The sequence below is a fragment of the Rhincodon typus genome, chromosome 1 (assembly GCF_021869965.1).
Source record: "Rhincodon typus isolate 14 chromosome 1, sRhiTyp1.1, whole genome shotgun sequence".
Taxonomy (NCBI): Eukaryota; Metazoa; Chordata; class Chondrichthyes; order Orectolobiformes; family Rhincodontidae; genus Rhincodon; species Rhincodon typus.
This window is the reverse complement of record NC_063332.1, coordinates 22,587,926-22,607,294: the sequence shown is the minus strand read 5'-3', so window position 1 is coordinate 22,607,294 and position 19,369 is coordinate 22,587,926. Positions and strand designations below refer to the sequence as shown.

Genomic DNA, 19,369 nt, shown 5'->3' with positions numbered 1-19,369 from the left:
ACATTATTTTTTGTATACTAAAACAGAATGCTAGAAGTGCACACTGCATGTTGAGAAATTGCTTTACGTTATTTTCTTCCGAACTGGAAAATAAGAAATGGATGTACGTGGATTTTGTAGTGCACTGTAGCGGCTCAAAAAGGCAACACACCACTATCTGCTGAAGAGCAACTAGGGATGGGCAATAAATGCTGGCCAGCCAGTGAAACCCAAGTCCCATGAGAGTATAAAAAGATCAGAGAAGTGATATATTGGGTTGAATTCCTGTAGAGTCATCAGCCATAACTTTATTTCTGGGGTTCCATTGAATTTGAGTAGAGAAGTAGGGATTTTTTTTTTTTGCAGAAATTTCCCTCCTTTCCCACTTTTTAATTCACTTGTGGGACATGGACATCGCTGGCTTTACCAATATTTATTGCCTATTCCTAGTTGCCCTTGGGAAGGTGATGGTGAGCTGTCTTCTTGAACCACTGCAATCCATGTACTGTAGGTTGACCCACAATACCCTGAGGGGGAGGGTATTCCAGGATTTTGACTCAGCGACAGTGAAGAAATGGCGATATATTTCCAAGTCAGGGTGGTGAGTGTCTTGCAGGGGAACTTGCAGGTGGTTGTACCCCATGTATCTGCAGTCCTTGTCCTACTAGATGGAAGTGGTCGTGGGTTTGGAACGTGCTGTCTAAGGATCTTTGGTGAATTTCTGCAGTGCGTCTTGTAGATAATGCTCACTAGTGCTACAGAACATTGGTGGTGGAGGGATCAGATGCTTGTGGGTGTGGTACCAATCAAGTGGGCTGCTTAGCCCTGGATGGTGTCAAGCTTTTTGATTGTTGGTGGAGTTGCACCCATCCAGGCAAGTAGAGCATATTCCATCACATTCCTGACTTGTGCCCTGTGGACAGGCTTTGGGGAGTCAGGAGGTGAGTTACTTGCTGCAGTGTTCCTAGCCTCTGACCTGCACTTGTAGCCACTGTGTTTATGTTGTCAGTCTAGCTGAGTTCCTGGTCAATGGTAACCCCCAGGATATTCATAGTTGGGGATTCAGTGATGGTAGCAGCGCTGAATGTCAAGGGATGATGATTAAATTGTCTGCCATTGGAGATGGTCATAGCTTGGCATCTGTGTGACACGAATGTTTCTTGCCACCAACTTAATGATGGAAGGAAGGCCATTGATGAAGCGTCCAAAGATTGTTGGGCCTAGGATACTACACTGAGGAACTTCTGCAGATCTCTTGGAGCTGAGATGACTGACTTCCAACACCACAACCACCTTCCGATGTGTCTGCTATGACTCCCACTAATGGAGAGTTTGCCCCCTGGTATCCATTGATTCCGGTTTTGCTAAGGCTCCTTGACGCCGCACTCAGTCAAATGCGGCGTTGATATTGAAGGGCTGTCACTCTCACCTCACCTCCACAATTCAGCTCTTTTGTCCATGTTTAAAGCAATGCTGCAATGAGTTCAGGAGCTGAGTGGCCCTGGCAGAACCCAAAGTGGCCGTCATTGAACAGGTTATTGTTCGGTAGGTGCTGCTTGATAGCACTTTTGAAGACATTTCCATCGCTTTACTGATGATTGAGAGTAGAATGATGGGGTGGTAATTGGATGGGTTTGGTTTGACCTACCTTTGTGTACAGGACGTACTTGGGCAATTTTCCACATTGTAGGGTAAATGCTAGTGTTGTAACTATACTACAACAGCTTGAACAGGGGAGTGGCATGTTCTGGATCACAAGTTTTCAGTACTATTGCTGGAATGTTGTCAGGGTCATAACTTTTGCAGTATCCAGTACCTCCAACTGTTTCTTGATATCATGGTCGAATGAATCAAATTGGCTGAAGAACGGTGTCTGTGGCTAGGAACTATTAGAGGGGGCAGAGATGGATTATCCACTTAGCAATTCTGGTGGAAGATAGCTGTGAATGCTGTGAATCTTTTGCACTGATGTGTTAGACTCTTCCATTATTGAGGATGGGGATATTTGTGGAACCACCTCCTCCAATGAGTTTAATTGTTCACCACCATTCACAACCGAATGTGGTGGGAGTACAGAGTTTAGGTCTGATACACTGTTTGTGGGATTACTTAGCTGCTGTTCTGCAGAACATTCACAAACAGGATTCTGTTACCTAATTATTCACTGAAATCTTAAATTCACTAGCCTTAGTTTTTGGGTTCAGTTGTCTGGAGTTGCCTTTTGAGTGGATTTAAACTACTATGCTGCTCTCATCTATAGAATATTATTTGCTATGTTGAGCTGTTTGAAATGGTTATTGATAATGTATTCCTTTCAAATTATATATTTAATAATATTGTTAAATTTAAGAAGGTTGTAAATGAGAATGGCTTATCTGTATTTGCAAATTGAGGTGTTTAATGATCTCAGCAAGTCTTGCCATGTTTCCAAAAAAATTTTGGGTTTATGTTCCTAAGGGATGTGATATTTTGTGTCAGAGAGCTGCTGGTCAATCAAAGTCAGTGTTCAAGTACGAGCAATATGACTCTGGCCACTGCTGATATGGCTCCTCGGGGCTTGAGGAGGCATTCGGTGATGGATTGGCACTTTGTAAAGTGTTTGAGGGTAAGGAAGGAGAGACAGTGAGGGAGTTGGGAGCAGGATTTGAGAGGCATTTAGGAGAGGGTATCTAGCGGGTGAGGGACAGTTAACACCTTTTAGGGGTCCCTGTAATGGATCCATGGACCAGTTAAGGAAAGAACGCCTCTTTCCTGCCTACCACCAGGTCAGGCAGCTGGATGTTTGGTGTGTGACATCTTGCTGCAAGTTCAACCTTGATGATGATGGGTTCAGGCTCTTCAGGCTTTACTTGCAAAATTAAAGAGCCCAATTGCCTCATTGGCAGGCCACTTGGCACCATCACTGCCACTGATAAAATTGTGATGAGGGCAGGGACAGGAAAGTAGGGGTGTCTTCACCTTTAAACCTGCTAACAGTGGAATGTTAATTTTTTTTTCTTTATTCATTCATGGGAACAGGGCGTCGCTGGCTAGGCAGCATTTATTGCCCATCCCTAATTGCCCAGAGGGTAGTTAAGAGTCAACCACATTGCTGTGGGTCTGGAGTCGCATGTAGGCCAGACCAGATAAGCATGCAGTTTCCTTCCCTAAAGGACATTAGTGAACCAGATGGGTTTTTCTGACAATTGACGATAGATTCGTGGTCATCATTAGATTGTTAATTCCAGATATTTATTGGATTTAGATTCCACCATCTGCCATGGCAGGATTCAAACCCAAGTCCCCAGAACATTATCTGGGTCTCTGGATTAACAGTCTAACGATAATACCACTAGACCATCGCCTCCCCTTAATCTCTCATTATCTGCTTAACGAAACTATCGGAAACAATTTTAACTGCACAAGAAATAAATTTGTATACCAGATGAGGATTTCCATTAATAAGCCATTGATTGAAAAGCACATTTTGACTGTGTGCTAGTCCTGCTGCACTGTATTGCAATAAATAAAAGTTGTTGAATTCTGAATGTATCAACCAAAGCAATTCAGAATCTTAACAGTTTGAAACCTTGGGCATTTTTTCAGGATTGAGATCATTATTGACCAGGTGCTTGTTGCAAACTAAACATTATGGCTAGCAAGACAGGCCAGAAGCAGGGTCATCAGTAGCAAGTGGCTTGTCTTTCAACTTCCAAGTAGCAATTCTATGTAAAAGTTGCACATTAGAAATATCATTATAAACTCTTCATTTGCTGGGCTAGGTGCAGCTGCAGCAATACTTGAGAAGTTCAACACTATCCAGGACATTACATCCCTTAGTTTAACCACTCACCATTACTTAAACCATTGGCTCAGGGTAGCTGGAGTCTCTGCTATACGCAGCCTAAATTGTAATAACTCGTTAATACTTCTTTGACAAGGCCTGCCAAACCTTAATTGTCTAGAAGGATAAGGGAAACAGGTACATGGGAACACCATCACTTCCACAGTCCTGTCCAAGACACATATCATCCTAACTTGAACATATTAATAAATTGTCAATCCATCATCCTGGATTAAGATCCTTGGTCTGCATGTCAACATGTTGGGAACAGTTTCACCATGGACTGGAGAGGTTCAAGAACAGAAGGTCCATCAAGGGCAACTGAAAGTGAATTCCATGGCTTTGAATGGGCAGGCCAGATTTTTTAAAAAGTAGCAGATTAAAAACATTTTTGCAGCTGAACATCAGAATTGAGCTCTGGATCTGCATTAACACAAGTAGAACCATGACAAATTTTATTTCAGCAAAATTATGTGGTACCTTCAATATTATTCAAATAGGATAATTTTGAGTGAGCTATATTTCTGTTTCAATTTTTCAAATGTGTTTTCCTAAAGGAAAAAGGATATTTCTAATGTTTGATACACTTTTTAGGGAATATGGACATATGCTGTGTATGCAAAGCACGTTGTCACACTTTATTTCTCTCAGATAAGGTATGTTGTGAGTGTGTACCATTTTACTCCTGTTTGATTTTCTAGTTTATGAATCCTTCTCTCTCCCACTATTACCTTGGACTTGGGTAGTTTAGAAGTGAGTGATAAATGTCATTGAAGTTTGAAATATATATGTGTATGACTATACGATGACATTATTTTAGACTAATTTTATTAACCAAACAAATTGAAGTTGATCTTTGCGTATATAATAATAGATTGTTGTATATCAATTTTTATCTTTTTTTGTTAAATTAAAAAGCCAAATATTTAGGCAGCAGACTTTCAGAAAAACACTAAATTGATATGTGAATGCGTTTCAGTAACTTATGAGTGCGGTAACTGATGTAGATTACTATAGTTGTTGTTTTCTTCAGCATACTCCAGAAGGACAATGAATACAGTAAATAAAGGACTGTTCAAAGAAACAATATCTTTTTTTGTTCTTTGTTGATTATAATTAAGAAAAATAAAAGAATATAAGGAGGCAAAAGTAAGTGATAGCCCCAAAGACTGAAATAAATTCAGAATCCAGTAAAAGAGGGAAAAAAAGATAACAAAAGGAGAGAAAACAAACTATGGGGGTTTAAGACCATAAGACAAAGCAGCAGAAATTAGGTCATTTAGCCCATCGAGTCTGTTCCACCATTCAATCATGGCTGATAAGTTTCTCAACCCTATTCTCCCACATTTTCCCCGTAACCCTTGATCCCCTTGACAATCAAGAGCCTGTCTATCTCAAAGATACTCAATGACCTGGCCTCCACAGCCTTCTGTGGCAGTGAATTCCATAGATTCACCACTCTCTGGCTGAAGAAGTTTCTCCTTAGCTCCATTCTGAAAGGTCTTCCCTGTACTCTAAGGCTGTGCCCTCGGGTCCTAGTCTCTCCTGCCAATGGGAACATCTTCCCAACATTCACTCTGTCCGGGCCATTCAGTATTCTGTAAGTTTCAATTAGATCCCCCTCATCCTTCTAAACTATCAAGTATAGACACAGAGTCTTGAAATGTTCTCCATATGTTCAGCTTTTCATTCCTGGGACCATTCTCGTGAACCTCCTCTGAACCTACTCCAGGGTTAGTACATCTTTCCTGAGATATGGGGCCCAAAACTGCGCACAATTCTCCAAAAATGGCCTGACCGGAGCCTTAAAGAGCCTTAGTAGTATATCCCTACTTTTATATTCAAGTCCTCTCAAAGTAAATGCCAAAGTTGCATACTAGTGAAGAATATCAAAACTGACAATATGAGCTTCTTTAAATATATAAAACAGAAGAAAGAGATCAAAGTGAAAATAGGCCTCTTAGAAAATCAATCTTGGGAGATAGTCACGAGGAACAAGGAAATGGCAGAGAAATTCAGACCATAAGAACATAAGTTATAGGAACTGAATTAGGCCATTCAGCCCGTCGAGTATGCTTGGCTATTTGATCATTGCTGATTTGTTTCTTAACTTCATTCTTCTGCCTTATTCCCATAACTTATGATCCCCTTACGAATCAAGAGCTTATGTATCTCTGTCTTAAATACACTTGGTGACTTGGCGTACAGTCTTCTGCAATAATGTGTTCCCCAGATTAATCACTCTCTGGCTGAAGAAATTCCTCCTACGCAGCTTAAACTATGCCACCACTATTTAATTTAAAACCCTATCCACAAACCTGGTTACACAATTCTTCAGAACTCTGATCCCACCATGATTCACATGGAGCCTAGCTGTCCCCAGCACTGGTGTCAGTGTCCCATGGATTCAAATCTGTTTTTCCCACTTGTGAAAGCAGGTAATTAGGAAGGCTAACAGAAAGTTGGCCCTTATTTCAAGGGTGTAGAAATATAAGAGTGGGTAAGTCTTCCAGCAACTGTACAAGGTGCTGGTGAGACCACATCTGGGGTACTGTGAGCAGTTTTGATCTTGTTATTTAAGGAAATATAATATTTAATTAGAGGCAACTCAGAGAAGGTTCACTAATATGATCTCTGGTATCGAGGGGTAATCTTATAAGCAAAGGTTGAACAGGTTGGGACTCTAATCACTGGAGTTTAGAAGGACAAGAAGCATCTTAGTAAAACATATAGGATTCTTAAGGGACTTGAGGTAAATGCTGAGGGAATGATTCCTCACAATGGAGAGTCTAGGACCAGAGGGCATAGTCTCAGGATGCAGGCAGACCAATTTAAGACTGAGATGAGGAGGAATTTCAACTGTCAGAGAGTTGTGAGTCTTTGGAACTCATTGCTACAGAATTGTAGGGGCAGAGTCCTTGTGTATATTTAAGATTGAGATAAATAGATTCTTGATCAGTAGGGGTATCAAGAGTTGTGGGGAAAGGGCAGGAAAATGAATGTGAAGAATGTTAGCTCAGCCATGATGATACTGAATTGCAGAGCACACCTGAGGAACCAAGCAACCTATTTCTGTTCCCATTTTATATGGTCTTATGGTCTAAATACCTAGGACTTGTTTATCTGGGAACATAGCCTTTAAAGAAATTCAGTGGATTAAGAATAAAAGCTCACTGCCTGAAGCCGTTTTGGCATGTTCTCAAAAGGTACAGCTTCTCAAACAATTTATGTGTAAAACAAATTAAATGATTTGCATGTGTTTATTTCCGGCATTGCAAGAAAATATCACACCTATCAATCTAGCCTAGCTGCCACATGTAAAGTACACTTTGTACTTAATTTATAGGCCTGCCAGATCTCAATTTGTGCTGAAGCCTCTTTCCTAACCCTTGTTCTTTGGTCCTGGACTGAACTTCAATGTCGGTTTGCAGTCTTGGCCCCTTGTACGCCAGAGGCTGGCTTGTGGCATCAGTGGATCCCTCTCCCTAATTATGACTTGAAATGTGACTTCTGGCGGACCTGTTCCCCAAATTACACATCAACATAAATCTGGCATCAACATAAATCCGGCATAAATCTTCCCCAGTGTGAAGTGCACCAAAGAAGAGGTAGAAGTAGAGGAGAAAAACAACCTTAATAACTTAAATTAATGTAATGAGGTCTTCCCAGGCCCTCCATAGGATCACTATAAGATGAAATATGACATAGGGATGCTTATAAGGGAAGGTCAGTTCTGAAGAAGTGTCACTAGACTCGAAACGTTAACTCTGTTTTATCTTCACCACCTGCTGCCAGACTTGCTGAGTTTCTCCATCAATTTCTGTTTTTGTTTGTACCATTCATGACTCCTCAGATATTGAAATAACCCTGGACCAAATGCATCAAGATCTAGACAACATCCAGTCTTAGATGATAAGTGATGAGGAATATACTTGCCATATATATGCTAGGCAATGACTTTTTTCAACAAGAGAGAATCTAGCCATATCCCTTTGAGGTTCACTGGCATTTATGTTCCTGAATATCCCCACCATCAACATCCTGGGGGAGCTATAATTGAAGAAACTGCACTGAATTAGCTATATTAAAACTTTGGTTACATAGCAGGAGAGAGGCTGGGGATTTTGCAGCGACGAACTTGCCTTCTTATCTCCCAATGCCTGTCCATCATCTACAAGGACAAGTTCAACTATGTGAAAACTCTCCACTTGTCTGAATGCATGCAGCTCCAAAAACTCTCAAATTCAAGACCATCTAGGACAAAGCATGATTGGCATCCCATCACCACCTTCAATATTCACTCCCTTCACCATCGACACATGGTTACTACAATGTGTACTATCGACAGGATGCAATGCAAAGTAACTTAATAAGCCTCCTATAGCAGCAAATCTGCACCCAAAACCACCAACATTGACAACAGATTTTTATAGATGCATTTAAATGGATGCTCCATAGAAAGTATCCTATTCGGATGCATCACAGCTTGGTGTGGCAACTGGTCTGTCCAAGACTGGAAGAAATTATAGAGTTGTGAACACAGCCTAGTCCATCATAATAACCAGCCTTCCATTCACTCTGTCTACACTTTCCACTGCCTCAGGGAAGCAGCCAATATAATAAATATTATATCCTCCCACACCAGTTATATTCTCCTCCATCCTCTTCCATTAAGCAGAAGGCAGAAAGTTTGAAAACATGTACCAACAGATTCAAGAACAGCTTCCTTCCCACTGTTATCAGACTTAAGAATGGACCTCTCATACATCAACATTGATCTTTCTCTGAACCTTCTCTGTAACTGTAACATTACATTCTCCATTCTGTTCTATTACCCTGATGTACTTGTGTAAGGTATGATTTGTCTGGTTAACATGGAAAACAATACATTTCACTATATGTCAGTACATTTAACAATAATAAATCAATCAAATCTCCATCTGCAAGTCACATACTATCATATATTGGAACTATATTGCTTGCCCTCTCCATCCTTGAACTCCCTCCATAACTGCACAATGGTGTCCCTACGCACCAGTTAAGTAGACAGCTCACCACTCCTTTCTCCAGGCAATTAGGAATAGGCAATAAATGCTGCCATAACCATCAACAATGACATCCTGTGAATGTATTTTTTCAAAATACTGAGACTAAAGATGAATTTAGACCCACATTGAAAATTTCAAAGCCGAGGTTTTGAAAATGTAGGTGATGGGTGACTGGAACTTGATACAGAATAGCATATGGATACCAGTGTTTTGGATAAGCCAAAGTTCAGAGTGGTTGGAGGTTAGGAGAGGTTTCTAATAATTTAATCTGGAGATGGTGGCATGAATGAATATTTCAGTGGCAAATGGAATGAAGTGCTTTTGGTGTTGCACCAGCTTGTGTCTAATGAAGACAGTTTCTCAGTACTCAAGTACTTCTTTGTAGGAGTCAATAAAATGTGGAGCTGGAGGAGCACAGCAGGTCAGACAGCATCTGAGGAGCAGGAAAGTGGACATTTTGGGTTGGGACCCTTCATTAGGACTGGGAAGGGGGAAGGGAACTCAGAAATAGAGGGAGGGGGTGGGGCTGGGGAAAGGTAGGTGGGATAGCGATAGGTGGATGCAGGTAGGGGGTTGTAGATATTGGTCAAAGGGAAGAGTGGGACAGATAGGTGAGAAGGGAGATGGACAGGATGTGTCAAATTAAGGAGGCGGGGATGAGAGGGAGGGCTGGACATGGGATGAGGCTGGGGTTGGGGAGGTTTTGAAGCTGGTGAACTCTATGCTGAGGCCATTGCGCTATAAACTCCTGAGGCAGAATATAAGATTTTGTTCCTCCAGTTTACGTGTGGCCTTGTGACAGTGGAGGAGGCCCAGTTTGGACATGTTGCCAGGGGATTGAGAAGGGGAGTTGAAATGGCTAGGAACTGGAAGGTGGTGTTGAATGGAACGTACAGAGTGCAGACGCTCCACGAATTGGTCACTGAGTCTGCACTTTGTCTCTCCCATATGGAGGAGACCATATCGGGAGCAATGGATGCAATAGACCAGGTTAGAAGACATTTAGGTAAATCTCCGTCGGATTTGGAATGATTGTTTGGGGCCTTGGATGGAGGAGAGAGGGGAGGTGTAGGGGCAGGTGTAGCACTTCCTGCGGTTGCAAGGAAAGGTGCCGGGTGTGGTGGAAGTGTTGGGGGTGTGTGGAGTGGACAAGGGAGCTGCGGAATGAGCAGGCCCTACAGAAAGCAGATAGGGATGGGGAAGGGAATAATGTTTTGGTGGTAGGATCTGATTGCAGGTGGCGAAAGGCAGAGGATGGTGCGTTGGATTTGGAAATTGGCAGGCTAGTATTGTTGTTTAGTGGAGTGGGGTTTGAGGGCAGAAGTTTGGGAAATGCAGAAGATGCGGTTGAGGGGAAATTACGGTCCTTGAAGTAGGAGGATATCTGGGATGTCCGGGAGTGGAACACTTCATCCTGGGAGCAGATGCAGCAGAGGCAGAGGAATTGGGAGAATGAGATTGCATTTTTCCAGAGGGTGGATGAGAGGAGGTGTAGTTGAAGTAGCTGTGGGAGTCAGTGGGTTTGAAATGGATGCCCGTCCTAAGTCGGTTACTGGAGGTGGAGACAGAGAGGTCCAGGAAGGGGAGGGAGGTGTTGGACATGGTCCAGGTGAACTTGAGGTCTGGGTGAAAGATGTTGGTGAAGTGGAGGAACTGTTCGAGCTCCTCATTTGAGCACGAGGCAGCACCGATACAGTTATCAATGTAGCGGAGGAAGAGGTGAGGGATGGTGCCAGTGTGACTGCGGGAGATGGACTGTTCCACGTATCTTGCGAAGAGGCAGGCATGGCTCAGACCCATGTGGGTGCACATAGCCACCCCTTTAGTTTGTAGAAAGTGGGAGGAGTTAAAGGAAAATTTGTTGAGGGTGAAGACAAGTTCCGCCAACCAAATGAGAGTATCAGTGGAGGGGGACTGGTTGGGCCCACAGGAAAGAAAGAAATGGAGGGCTTTTAGGCTGCCCTCGTGAGGGATACAGGTGTAGAGAGACTGAATGTCCATGGTGAAGATGAGGGGTTTGGGGCCGGGGAATTGAAAGTCTTGGAGAAGGTGGAGGGCGTGGGTAGTCTTCATGAAGGGTCCCGACTGGAAACGTTGACTTTCCTGCTCCTCAGATGCTGTCTGACCTGCTGTGCTCCTTCAGCTCCACATTTTATCAACTCTGACTTCTAGCATCTGCAGTCCTTGCTATCTCCACATCTTTGAAGGAGTTGCTTAGAGTGTGTACTTTTTATCAAATAATACACTTGCAGTTTTTTTTTGTGTAGATGGATCCAGATCTCAAGGCACTTTTTACACAGCCAGAGAAGGTTTGTGAAAGATATTTAAAAGAATTTGTACAGGTAATGAATTTCTAAAATGATGATGGAAGTATGGAATTTTGTTGCATTTTAATTAATATGAATGACCAATCATTGTTATGATTCTAATTGTACTATCTTAGATTATGGATTTCCAGGAGAAACACAGAAGACATTTATGTGCAAATGAGATAGAAGAGGTAACTGTTAGTCTTTGTTGAGTTCTTTCTAATTGTTACTGCCGATAATATGCAGTGGAAAATTAGTGTTGGTTACGTCTAAATAATAATGATGATCATAGAGCATTTCTGTGTGGACTATTGCAATTTCTAATAACATTAGAATGAATAACAGACAGTATTCTGTGGAGGAAATGGTGATCTCAGCTTTCGGTGGAAAAACTGGTAAAAGCCCATTTTTATCTGTTCTTGGGAAGAACCAAAGCATCTTTTTTTCCATTTCGGCACCTGACTGGCAATCAATGGGGATCAAGGACCTTAATGGAAGAAGTCCTGCTTGCTGTATTGGTCAGTAGATCCAGTTTTTTTAAATTTTTTGTTCCTGAGATGTGGTTTTTGCTGGCTTATGCCAGCATCCCTAATTGCCTTTGAGAAGGAGATGGCGAACTGTCTTCTTGAACAAATGAAGCCCTTGGGGATAATAGGTATATCTGCTAGTGAAAGTGGAGGAATGGCAATATAGTTCCATGTCAGGATGATTTGAATGACAATGCCACTAGGGACACAATGGCTGCAGTTTTATCATACTTAATGGAGGCCTAAGATTGTTGCTGGATTCTAAGCCGGGGTGAGAGTGATGGCTGGAGGGGAGTCATGGAGTCTCGGTTTCCAGGATAGAGTGTAATGGAATTTGGAGCAATGGCAGAGAGTGACTCTCACTGGGCCCTTATCTTCCCCCAAAGCTTTGTTCCTCCATCAGCGTAGAGTGCCTTTGAAAAAAAGGAGCCTAGAAGCAATCCCATATGGGTTGTTGCGAGGTTAATGACAATGCTAGTGGAATTAAACCCTTAAGAAAGTTTGAATTGTCCATTGACAATCCCTAGTTGATGGCTAGGTAGTAAGGACTTCCATCAGGATGGAGTTAAGAATATGTTTGTGTCTTTTTCTGCCGCTGTCCTGCTTTATTAAATGACTTCCCAGCACCAAATTTGCCAAGGGAGAGAGCATAAAGTTCTATCCAATGTATTTCGAGGAAATATTGAAATACTATTAGCATTATTATTATTCAGTTGAGGAGCAAATCACTTAAAACCATTTTTGATGTGCAGGACAATTAGTTTGGATGCCTCATGGTGGACTTCAGAAGCAACTGTTCCAATTGAAAATTGGTTATGGCGGGAGGCTCATAGATAGATGCAAAAATGCTATGTCCTCCAGGCATCCATGAGGAGGTCAAACATCCCTGCTAACTCTTGGAAGTCCCCAATGATTCAGATTGCATGAGACTACAATCATGATCAGTGCTGAAGGACTGCAGGTTTTTGGCTTTGTAATAATCTGTGTCACAAAATCAATGAGAAAGCACTGGTATTTGCCATGTGGGATCTGCGGAAAATCTGAGATTTTCATCATTCATGACAGATGATTCAAAATCTTAGGATCATGTTTTTTTGGTATGTAAAGTGTAATGAAAAACAAGTGTGAATGAATAATTGACCAGTGGAGTGTAAAACGGTGCAATTTTTCCTGCCCATGAGGTACTTCTGAACATAATAAACAGGTCAAATCTGACCCTGCCAATTACTGCCCATCAATGAACTCTCAAACATCAGGAAAGTCATGGAAGGTGCCATTGACAGTGATACCAAGCAGCACTTGATTAGCAATAATCTGATCATTGATGCTCAGTTTAGGTTGTGCTTGACCCTCTCAGCTCCTGACCTCATTATAGCCTTGGTCCAAACATTGAAAAAAAATCTGAAATCCAGAAGTAAGGTGAGAGTGACTGTCCTCGACATAAAGGCTGCATATGACTAGGTGTGGCATCAAGGAGCTTTAGCAAAACTGAAGTCAGCGGGAATCAGGGAAAACTCTCTGCTGGTCGGAGTCATAACTGGCACAAAAAAAGATGGTTGTGGTGGTTGCAGATCAATCATCTCAGCTCCATGATATCTTTACAGGAGTTCCTCAGGTTAGTTGTCTTAGACTTCAGCTGCTTCATCAATGACCTTTCCTCCATCGTAAAGTCAGGATGGGATATTCTCTGATGACTGTACAGTATTTAGCACCATTCGTGATTCTTCAGAAACTGAAGCAATTCCTGTCCATTTTCAACAAGATCTTGAGCTGAAAAGTGCAAATAACATTCATGCCATACAAGTATTGAAATGATCATTTCCAACAAGAGGGAATTTAACCATCATCTCTTGACATTCAATGGTAACACCATCACTGAATCCCCCACTGATAACATCCTGGGGTTACATGGGGCTAGAAACTCAACTGGGTCAGTCATATTAGTACTGTGGCTACAAATGCAGCCAACATGTTTGGAATCCTTGAACCTCCTCTCTCCCCAAAGCCTGTTCACCATGTACAAGACACAAATCAGGAGTGTGATGGAATACTCTCCACTTACCCTGATCAGTGTAACTCCAACAACATTCAAGAAGCTTGATGCCACTCGGGACAAAGCAGCCCGGTTGATTGGCTTTGTATCCACAAGCATCCACTCCTCTCTCACCACTGATGCCCAGTAGCAGCAAAGTGCATCACTCACAAGATGCACTGCAGAAACACAGGCTCCTTAGACAGCACCTTCCAAACACACAACCACATCTGGAAGGACAAAGGCAGCAGATTTATGGGAATACCACCACCTGAAAGTCATACTTCATCCAGCATTGGAAAAAAAAATCACTGCTCCTTTAATGTCGCTTGTTCAAAATCTTGGAATTTCCTCCATAACTGCATTGAGGTGTACCAACACCAAATGGATTGCAGTGGTTCAAGAAGGTAGCTCGTTGTCATTTTCTCAAGGGCAGCTACGGATGGGCAATAAATGTTGACCAGCCACTGTCGCCCTGTGAATGAATAATTTTTTAAAAAAGTTAAGACATTTGATTTGTTAGGTGAGACTGAATGCCTCCGTCTACTCCTACACTCACATCTCTGGATTATGATTTTAGAAAGGAAACAGCAGTGCAAAAATATGTCAGATATTGGTGGCATGGAGAGGCATCAGGCTGTCTTGATTTTTACTGATTAAATTTGAGCCAGTCAATCACAGAAGGGTCATGGTGCAGAAGAAGACCATTCAGCTCATGATGCCTGCACCAAATGAACACCATGACTTAATGCCATTTCTCTCTTTTTCACACACCCTTGCATATTCTTTCTATTTAACAATCGTCTAATGCCTTGCCAAATGCCTCAATTGAACCTGCCTCCACTGCATTTTGAGGCAGTGTGTTCCAAACTCAAATCACTCACGTGAAAAAGCTTTTATCACTTCTTTTAAAAATTACATTTAATCTGTGCCTTCTCGTTCTTGGTCCTTCTGTGAGTGGGAGCAGTTTCTCCCTATCTAATTAAACCTACCCCTCTTGGTTTTGAAAACTTCAATCAGATCTCATCTCAGCCTTCTTCGCTCTGAGGAGAACAGACCTAATCTGTCATGAAAAAAAGAACTGTGAATATTGAGATCTGAAAAAAAACAAAAGCAGAAATTGCTGGGGAACCTCAACAGTTCTGGCAGCATCTGTGGAGAGAAAACAGAGTTAACGTTTCAAATCCTAAAGTTCTGAAAAAGGATCACAGGACTTGACATATTACCTGCTTTCTGTTCACAGATGCTGCCATACCTGCTGAGTTTCTCCAGAAATTTTTGGGTTTTGTTCTTCCCAATCTATCCTCATAACTTAATTTTCTTGTCCCTGGAGCCATTCTTATAGAACATAGAACAGTACAGCACAGTACAGGCCCTTCAGCCCACAATGTTGTGCTGACCTATTATCCTACTCTAAGATCAAACTAACCTGCATACCCTACATTTTACTATCATACATGTGTCTATCCAAGAGTCCCTTAAATGTGCCTAATGTATCTGACTCAACTACCACCGCTGGCAGCGTATTCCACACACGCACCACTCTCTGTGTAAAGAATGTACCTCTGACATCTCCCCTGTACCTTTCTCCAATTACCTTAAAATTATGCCCCCTCGTAATAGTCATTTCTGCCCTGGGAAAAAGTCTCTAGCTATCCATTCTATTTATGCCTGTCATCATCTTGTACACCTCTATCAAGTCATCTCTCATCCTTCTTCGATCCAATGAGAAAAACGCTAGCTCCCTCAACCTTTCCTCATAAGAGTTGCCCTCCAGTCCAGGTAGCATCCTGGTAAATCTCCTCTGCACCCTTTCTAAAGCTTCCACGTCCTTCCTATATTGAGGCGACCAGAACTGCACACAATATTCCAAGTGTGGTCTAACCAGGGTTTTATAGAGCTGCAGCATAACCTCGCGGCTGTTAAACTCAATTCCCCTGCCAATGAAAGCCAACACACCATACGACTTAACAACCCTATCAACCTGAGTGGCAACTTTGAGGGATCTATGAATGTGGACCTCCAAGCTCCCTCTGTTCCTTCACACTGCCAAGAATCCTTTCATTAACCCTGTATTCTGCATTCAAATTCGACCGTCCAAAATGAATCACTTCACACTTATTGAGTTGAATTCCATCTGCCACTTCTTTGCCCAGCTCTGCATCCTGTCAATGTCCCATTGCAACCTTCAACAGCCCCCCACAATGTCCACAACTCCATCAACCTTCGTGTCAAGAGCAAACTTACTAACCCACCCTTCCACTTCCTCATCCAAGTCATTTATAATGATCATAAAGAGCAGAGGTCCCAGAACAGATCCCTGCGGAACACCTCTTCTATGCTCTCTCAAGAGCATTGCAATAGTATGACATGCAGAACTGTACACAGGACTCCAAGTACAGTTTGACAAGTATCTGATTCATATTCAGCATAACCCCCTTGCTCTTGTGCTGTATTAATGAAGCTCAGAATATTTGTACTTTATTAACTGCTTCTCCACCTCCAGTAATAGTGACCCTTCAGCCTGTTGTTCAGTGCTGGTCATTAAACACCTGTCTACTCTAATCCTATTTTCCAGCTCTTGGCCTGTTATAGGATTGCCAGAGTGTGGAAACAGGCCATTCAGCCCAACAAGTCCACACCGACCCTTCGAAGAGTATCCCCCCCACACCAGGCCCCCAACCCTATCACTGCATTTCCTGTGGCTAATGCACCTAACCTACATAACCCTGAACACTGTGGGCAATTTAGCATGGCTAATCCACCTAACTTGCACATCTTTGGACTGTGGGATGAAACAGGAGCACCCAGCAGAAACCCACACCGATACAGGGAGAACATGCAAACTCACACAGACAGTCACCTGAGGTTGGATTTGAACCCAGGTCCCTGGCACTGTGAGGCAGCAGTGCTAACCACTGTGCCACTTGCATATCTTGTAGTCATTTACTCAACCTGTTCAGTCATGTTATGGTACACTTCTGGAGCAGCTGAGACTCAGGCCTTCTAGGACACTACCACTAGGTTGGAATACTACCACTGCAGCACAAGAGGCCTCACCTATAACCTTGTATGTTATGATATTTCAGGTGTTCATCTAAGTACTTCTTAAACGTTGTGATTGTTCCTGCCTTTATCGCCCTTTCAGGCAGTGAGTTCCAGATACCCACCACCCTCAGGCCGAAATGTTTCTTTTCCTTAAAATCCCCTCTAAAGCTCCGTCACCTAAAATCTGTGATTCATTATTATTGATTCCTCTACTATTATTTCTTTCTATCCACCAAATCTATGCCCCTCATAATTTTGTAGATCTCAATCAGGACCTCTCTCAGCCTTCCCTGCTCAAAGGAAAACAACCCTATCATTCTAGGCTCTCTTCATTGCTGAAACACTCCAGAGCCCAGCAACATCCTGGTGAATTTTCTTTGTATCTTCTCTGGTGCCCTCACATCCTTCCTGCAGTGTGACGATTAGAACTGAATGCAGTAACTGTGTGCTAATTAAGTAAATAAGCTGTAGCTTAACTAAGATATTATGCAGCTCCATCATAATCTCCTTGCTGTTGTATTCAGTCCCTTGACTAATAAAGGCAAATATTCCTTATTCCTTCTTCACCAGTTTATCTACCTTTCCTGCTGCCTTAAAAGATCTATTGACATACATATCAAGGCCCCTCAGATCCTCTGTACTTCCCTGGGTTCCACCATTCAATGTATACCTCTTGCCTTATTAATCCTCCCAAAATGCATCGCCTTCACTTTTCAGGGTTAAATTCTATTTAAAATCTCACCTGTCTTTCAAATGTTTCTTGCCACTGATGTTAGACTCACTGATCTGTAGTACTCTGGTTTATCCCTACCACCTTTCTTGAATATTTATGCCAAAGCATAACAGGCCAGCTTAGCTGTCCTCTGGTCCTTTCTGTCACCTGTCCTGCCATCTTGAATGAACTGTACACATATATAGCCAGGTCTCTGTTCCTGCACCCCCGTTAGAATTTTACCCTTATTTTGTATAGCTGGTACATGTTCTTCCTACCAAAATGCATTATCTCATACTTTTCTGCCTTGTACTTCATCTGCCATAGATTTGCCCACTCCACCAATATGTCACTGTCCTTTTGGAGTTGTACACTTCCTTCCTCGCATGTTACCATGCTTCCAAGCATTGTATCATCTACAAATTTTGAAATTGTCCCCTGCACACCAAGGTCTGAATCATTGGAATATAACAGAAAAAAAGTGTTCTGAGTATGATCCCTGAGAAACACCATTACAAACCTTTATCTAGCCCAACAAATATCATTGACCATTACTCTACTTCCTATTACTCTGGATTTTGCATCCACTTAGCTATTGTCCATTTTATTATATGACCTATAGAGTTTCTCACAAGTCTTTTGTTATGGTATTGTGTCAAATGCCTTTTAAAAGTCCGTGTAGACCACATCAATCCATTACCCTCATCGAGCCTTTATGTTACATCCTCAAGAAAGCTCCCAAGTTAGTTAACATAATTTCCCCTTTGGAAATGCATGTTGGTTCTTCCTAATCAACTCACCTTTTTCCATTTGACTGCTACTTTTATCCCAAATTATAGTTTCTAAAAGCTTCCTCACCTGTGAAGTTAAACTGACTGGTCTTAATTGCTGGGCTCATTCTTACAACCTGTTTTGAACACTGGCATGATGTGTGCAGTTCTGTAATATTCTGATACTTCCTCATGTCCACAGAAGACTGAAAGATTATGGACAGTGCCCGTGAAATTTCCGTTTTCACTTCTTTCAATGTCTTTGGCTGCATCTCAAACCAGTCCTGGAGCCTTGTCAGCTTTAAGTACCAACAGTCTATCCGACACTTCCTCCTTATCAATTTTGAGCTCTTCTAGTGAAAGCGATTTCTCCTTTGTTTCAGTCTCCGTCACACTCAGGCAAAGTCTCCCTCACGTTGACTGAATGGTAAAGGCATTGCCGTGAACTGCAGGAGGGATTGCCTTTCTCCACAGCCCTTTCCTCATTTAAGAAGGGACAATGTGTGGACATATTCCTTTCGCCTACAGATAACAGAGTCCTTGTGTGGATAAATGTAGCCTCGGGCATGCAAGCCTCACCAACAACTGTAAATTAGTTTCTGGTGTAATTGTTTTTGCATTCTGGATTATTCTGTAAATGTCCAATAGAAGAATCATGTCTAAAGCTGGACACTATGTTTTGAGTTTTGCATGCATAGGCTTGTTGAGTACAGTATGCCGCTCATTGTGCATACTTAAAGGGAAGTGTTATTTGGTCTGGTCCGTCAGTTGTTTCAACATCTAGCCTACAAACCTGGCAACATGCTGAAACTACAACTTAAATATTGCATTGAGATACCAAGGTGTAGAGCTGGATGAACACAGCAAGCCAAGCAGAATCAGAGGGGCAGGAAGGCAGACGTTTCGGGCCTAGACCCTTCTTAAGAAATGGGGGAGGGGAAGGGGGTTCTGAAATAAATAGGGAGAGAGGGGGAGGCGGATAGAAGATGGATAGAGGAGAAGATAGGTGGAGAGGAGCCAGACAGGTCAAAGAGGCGGGGATGGAGCCAGTAAAGGTGAGTGTAGGTGGGGAGTTAGGGAGGAGATAGGTCAGTCCAGGGAGGACGGACAGGTCAAGGGGG

The 19,369-nt window shown here is 42.4% G+C and overlaps 1 protein-coding gene across 1 annotated transcript in view; it reads left to right on the top strand.

Annotated features, from left to right (window-relative positions):
* The window catches only part of LOC125484443 (probable E3 SUMO-protein ligase RNF212), a 79,130-nt gene that overhangs the window by 9,464 nt on the left and 50,297 nt on the right, over positions 1-19,369 (top strand). Inside the window, exons 2-3 of the mRNA XM_048603229.1 lie at positions 11,118-11,192; positions 11,294-11,350. Of these exons, the coding sequence (XP_048459186.1) occupies positions 11,118-11,192; positions 11,294-11,350 (132 nt within the window). The remainder of the gene's footprint in view (positions 1-11,117; positions 11,193-11,293; positions 11,351-19,369) is intronic.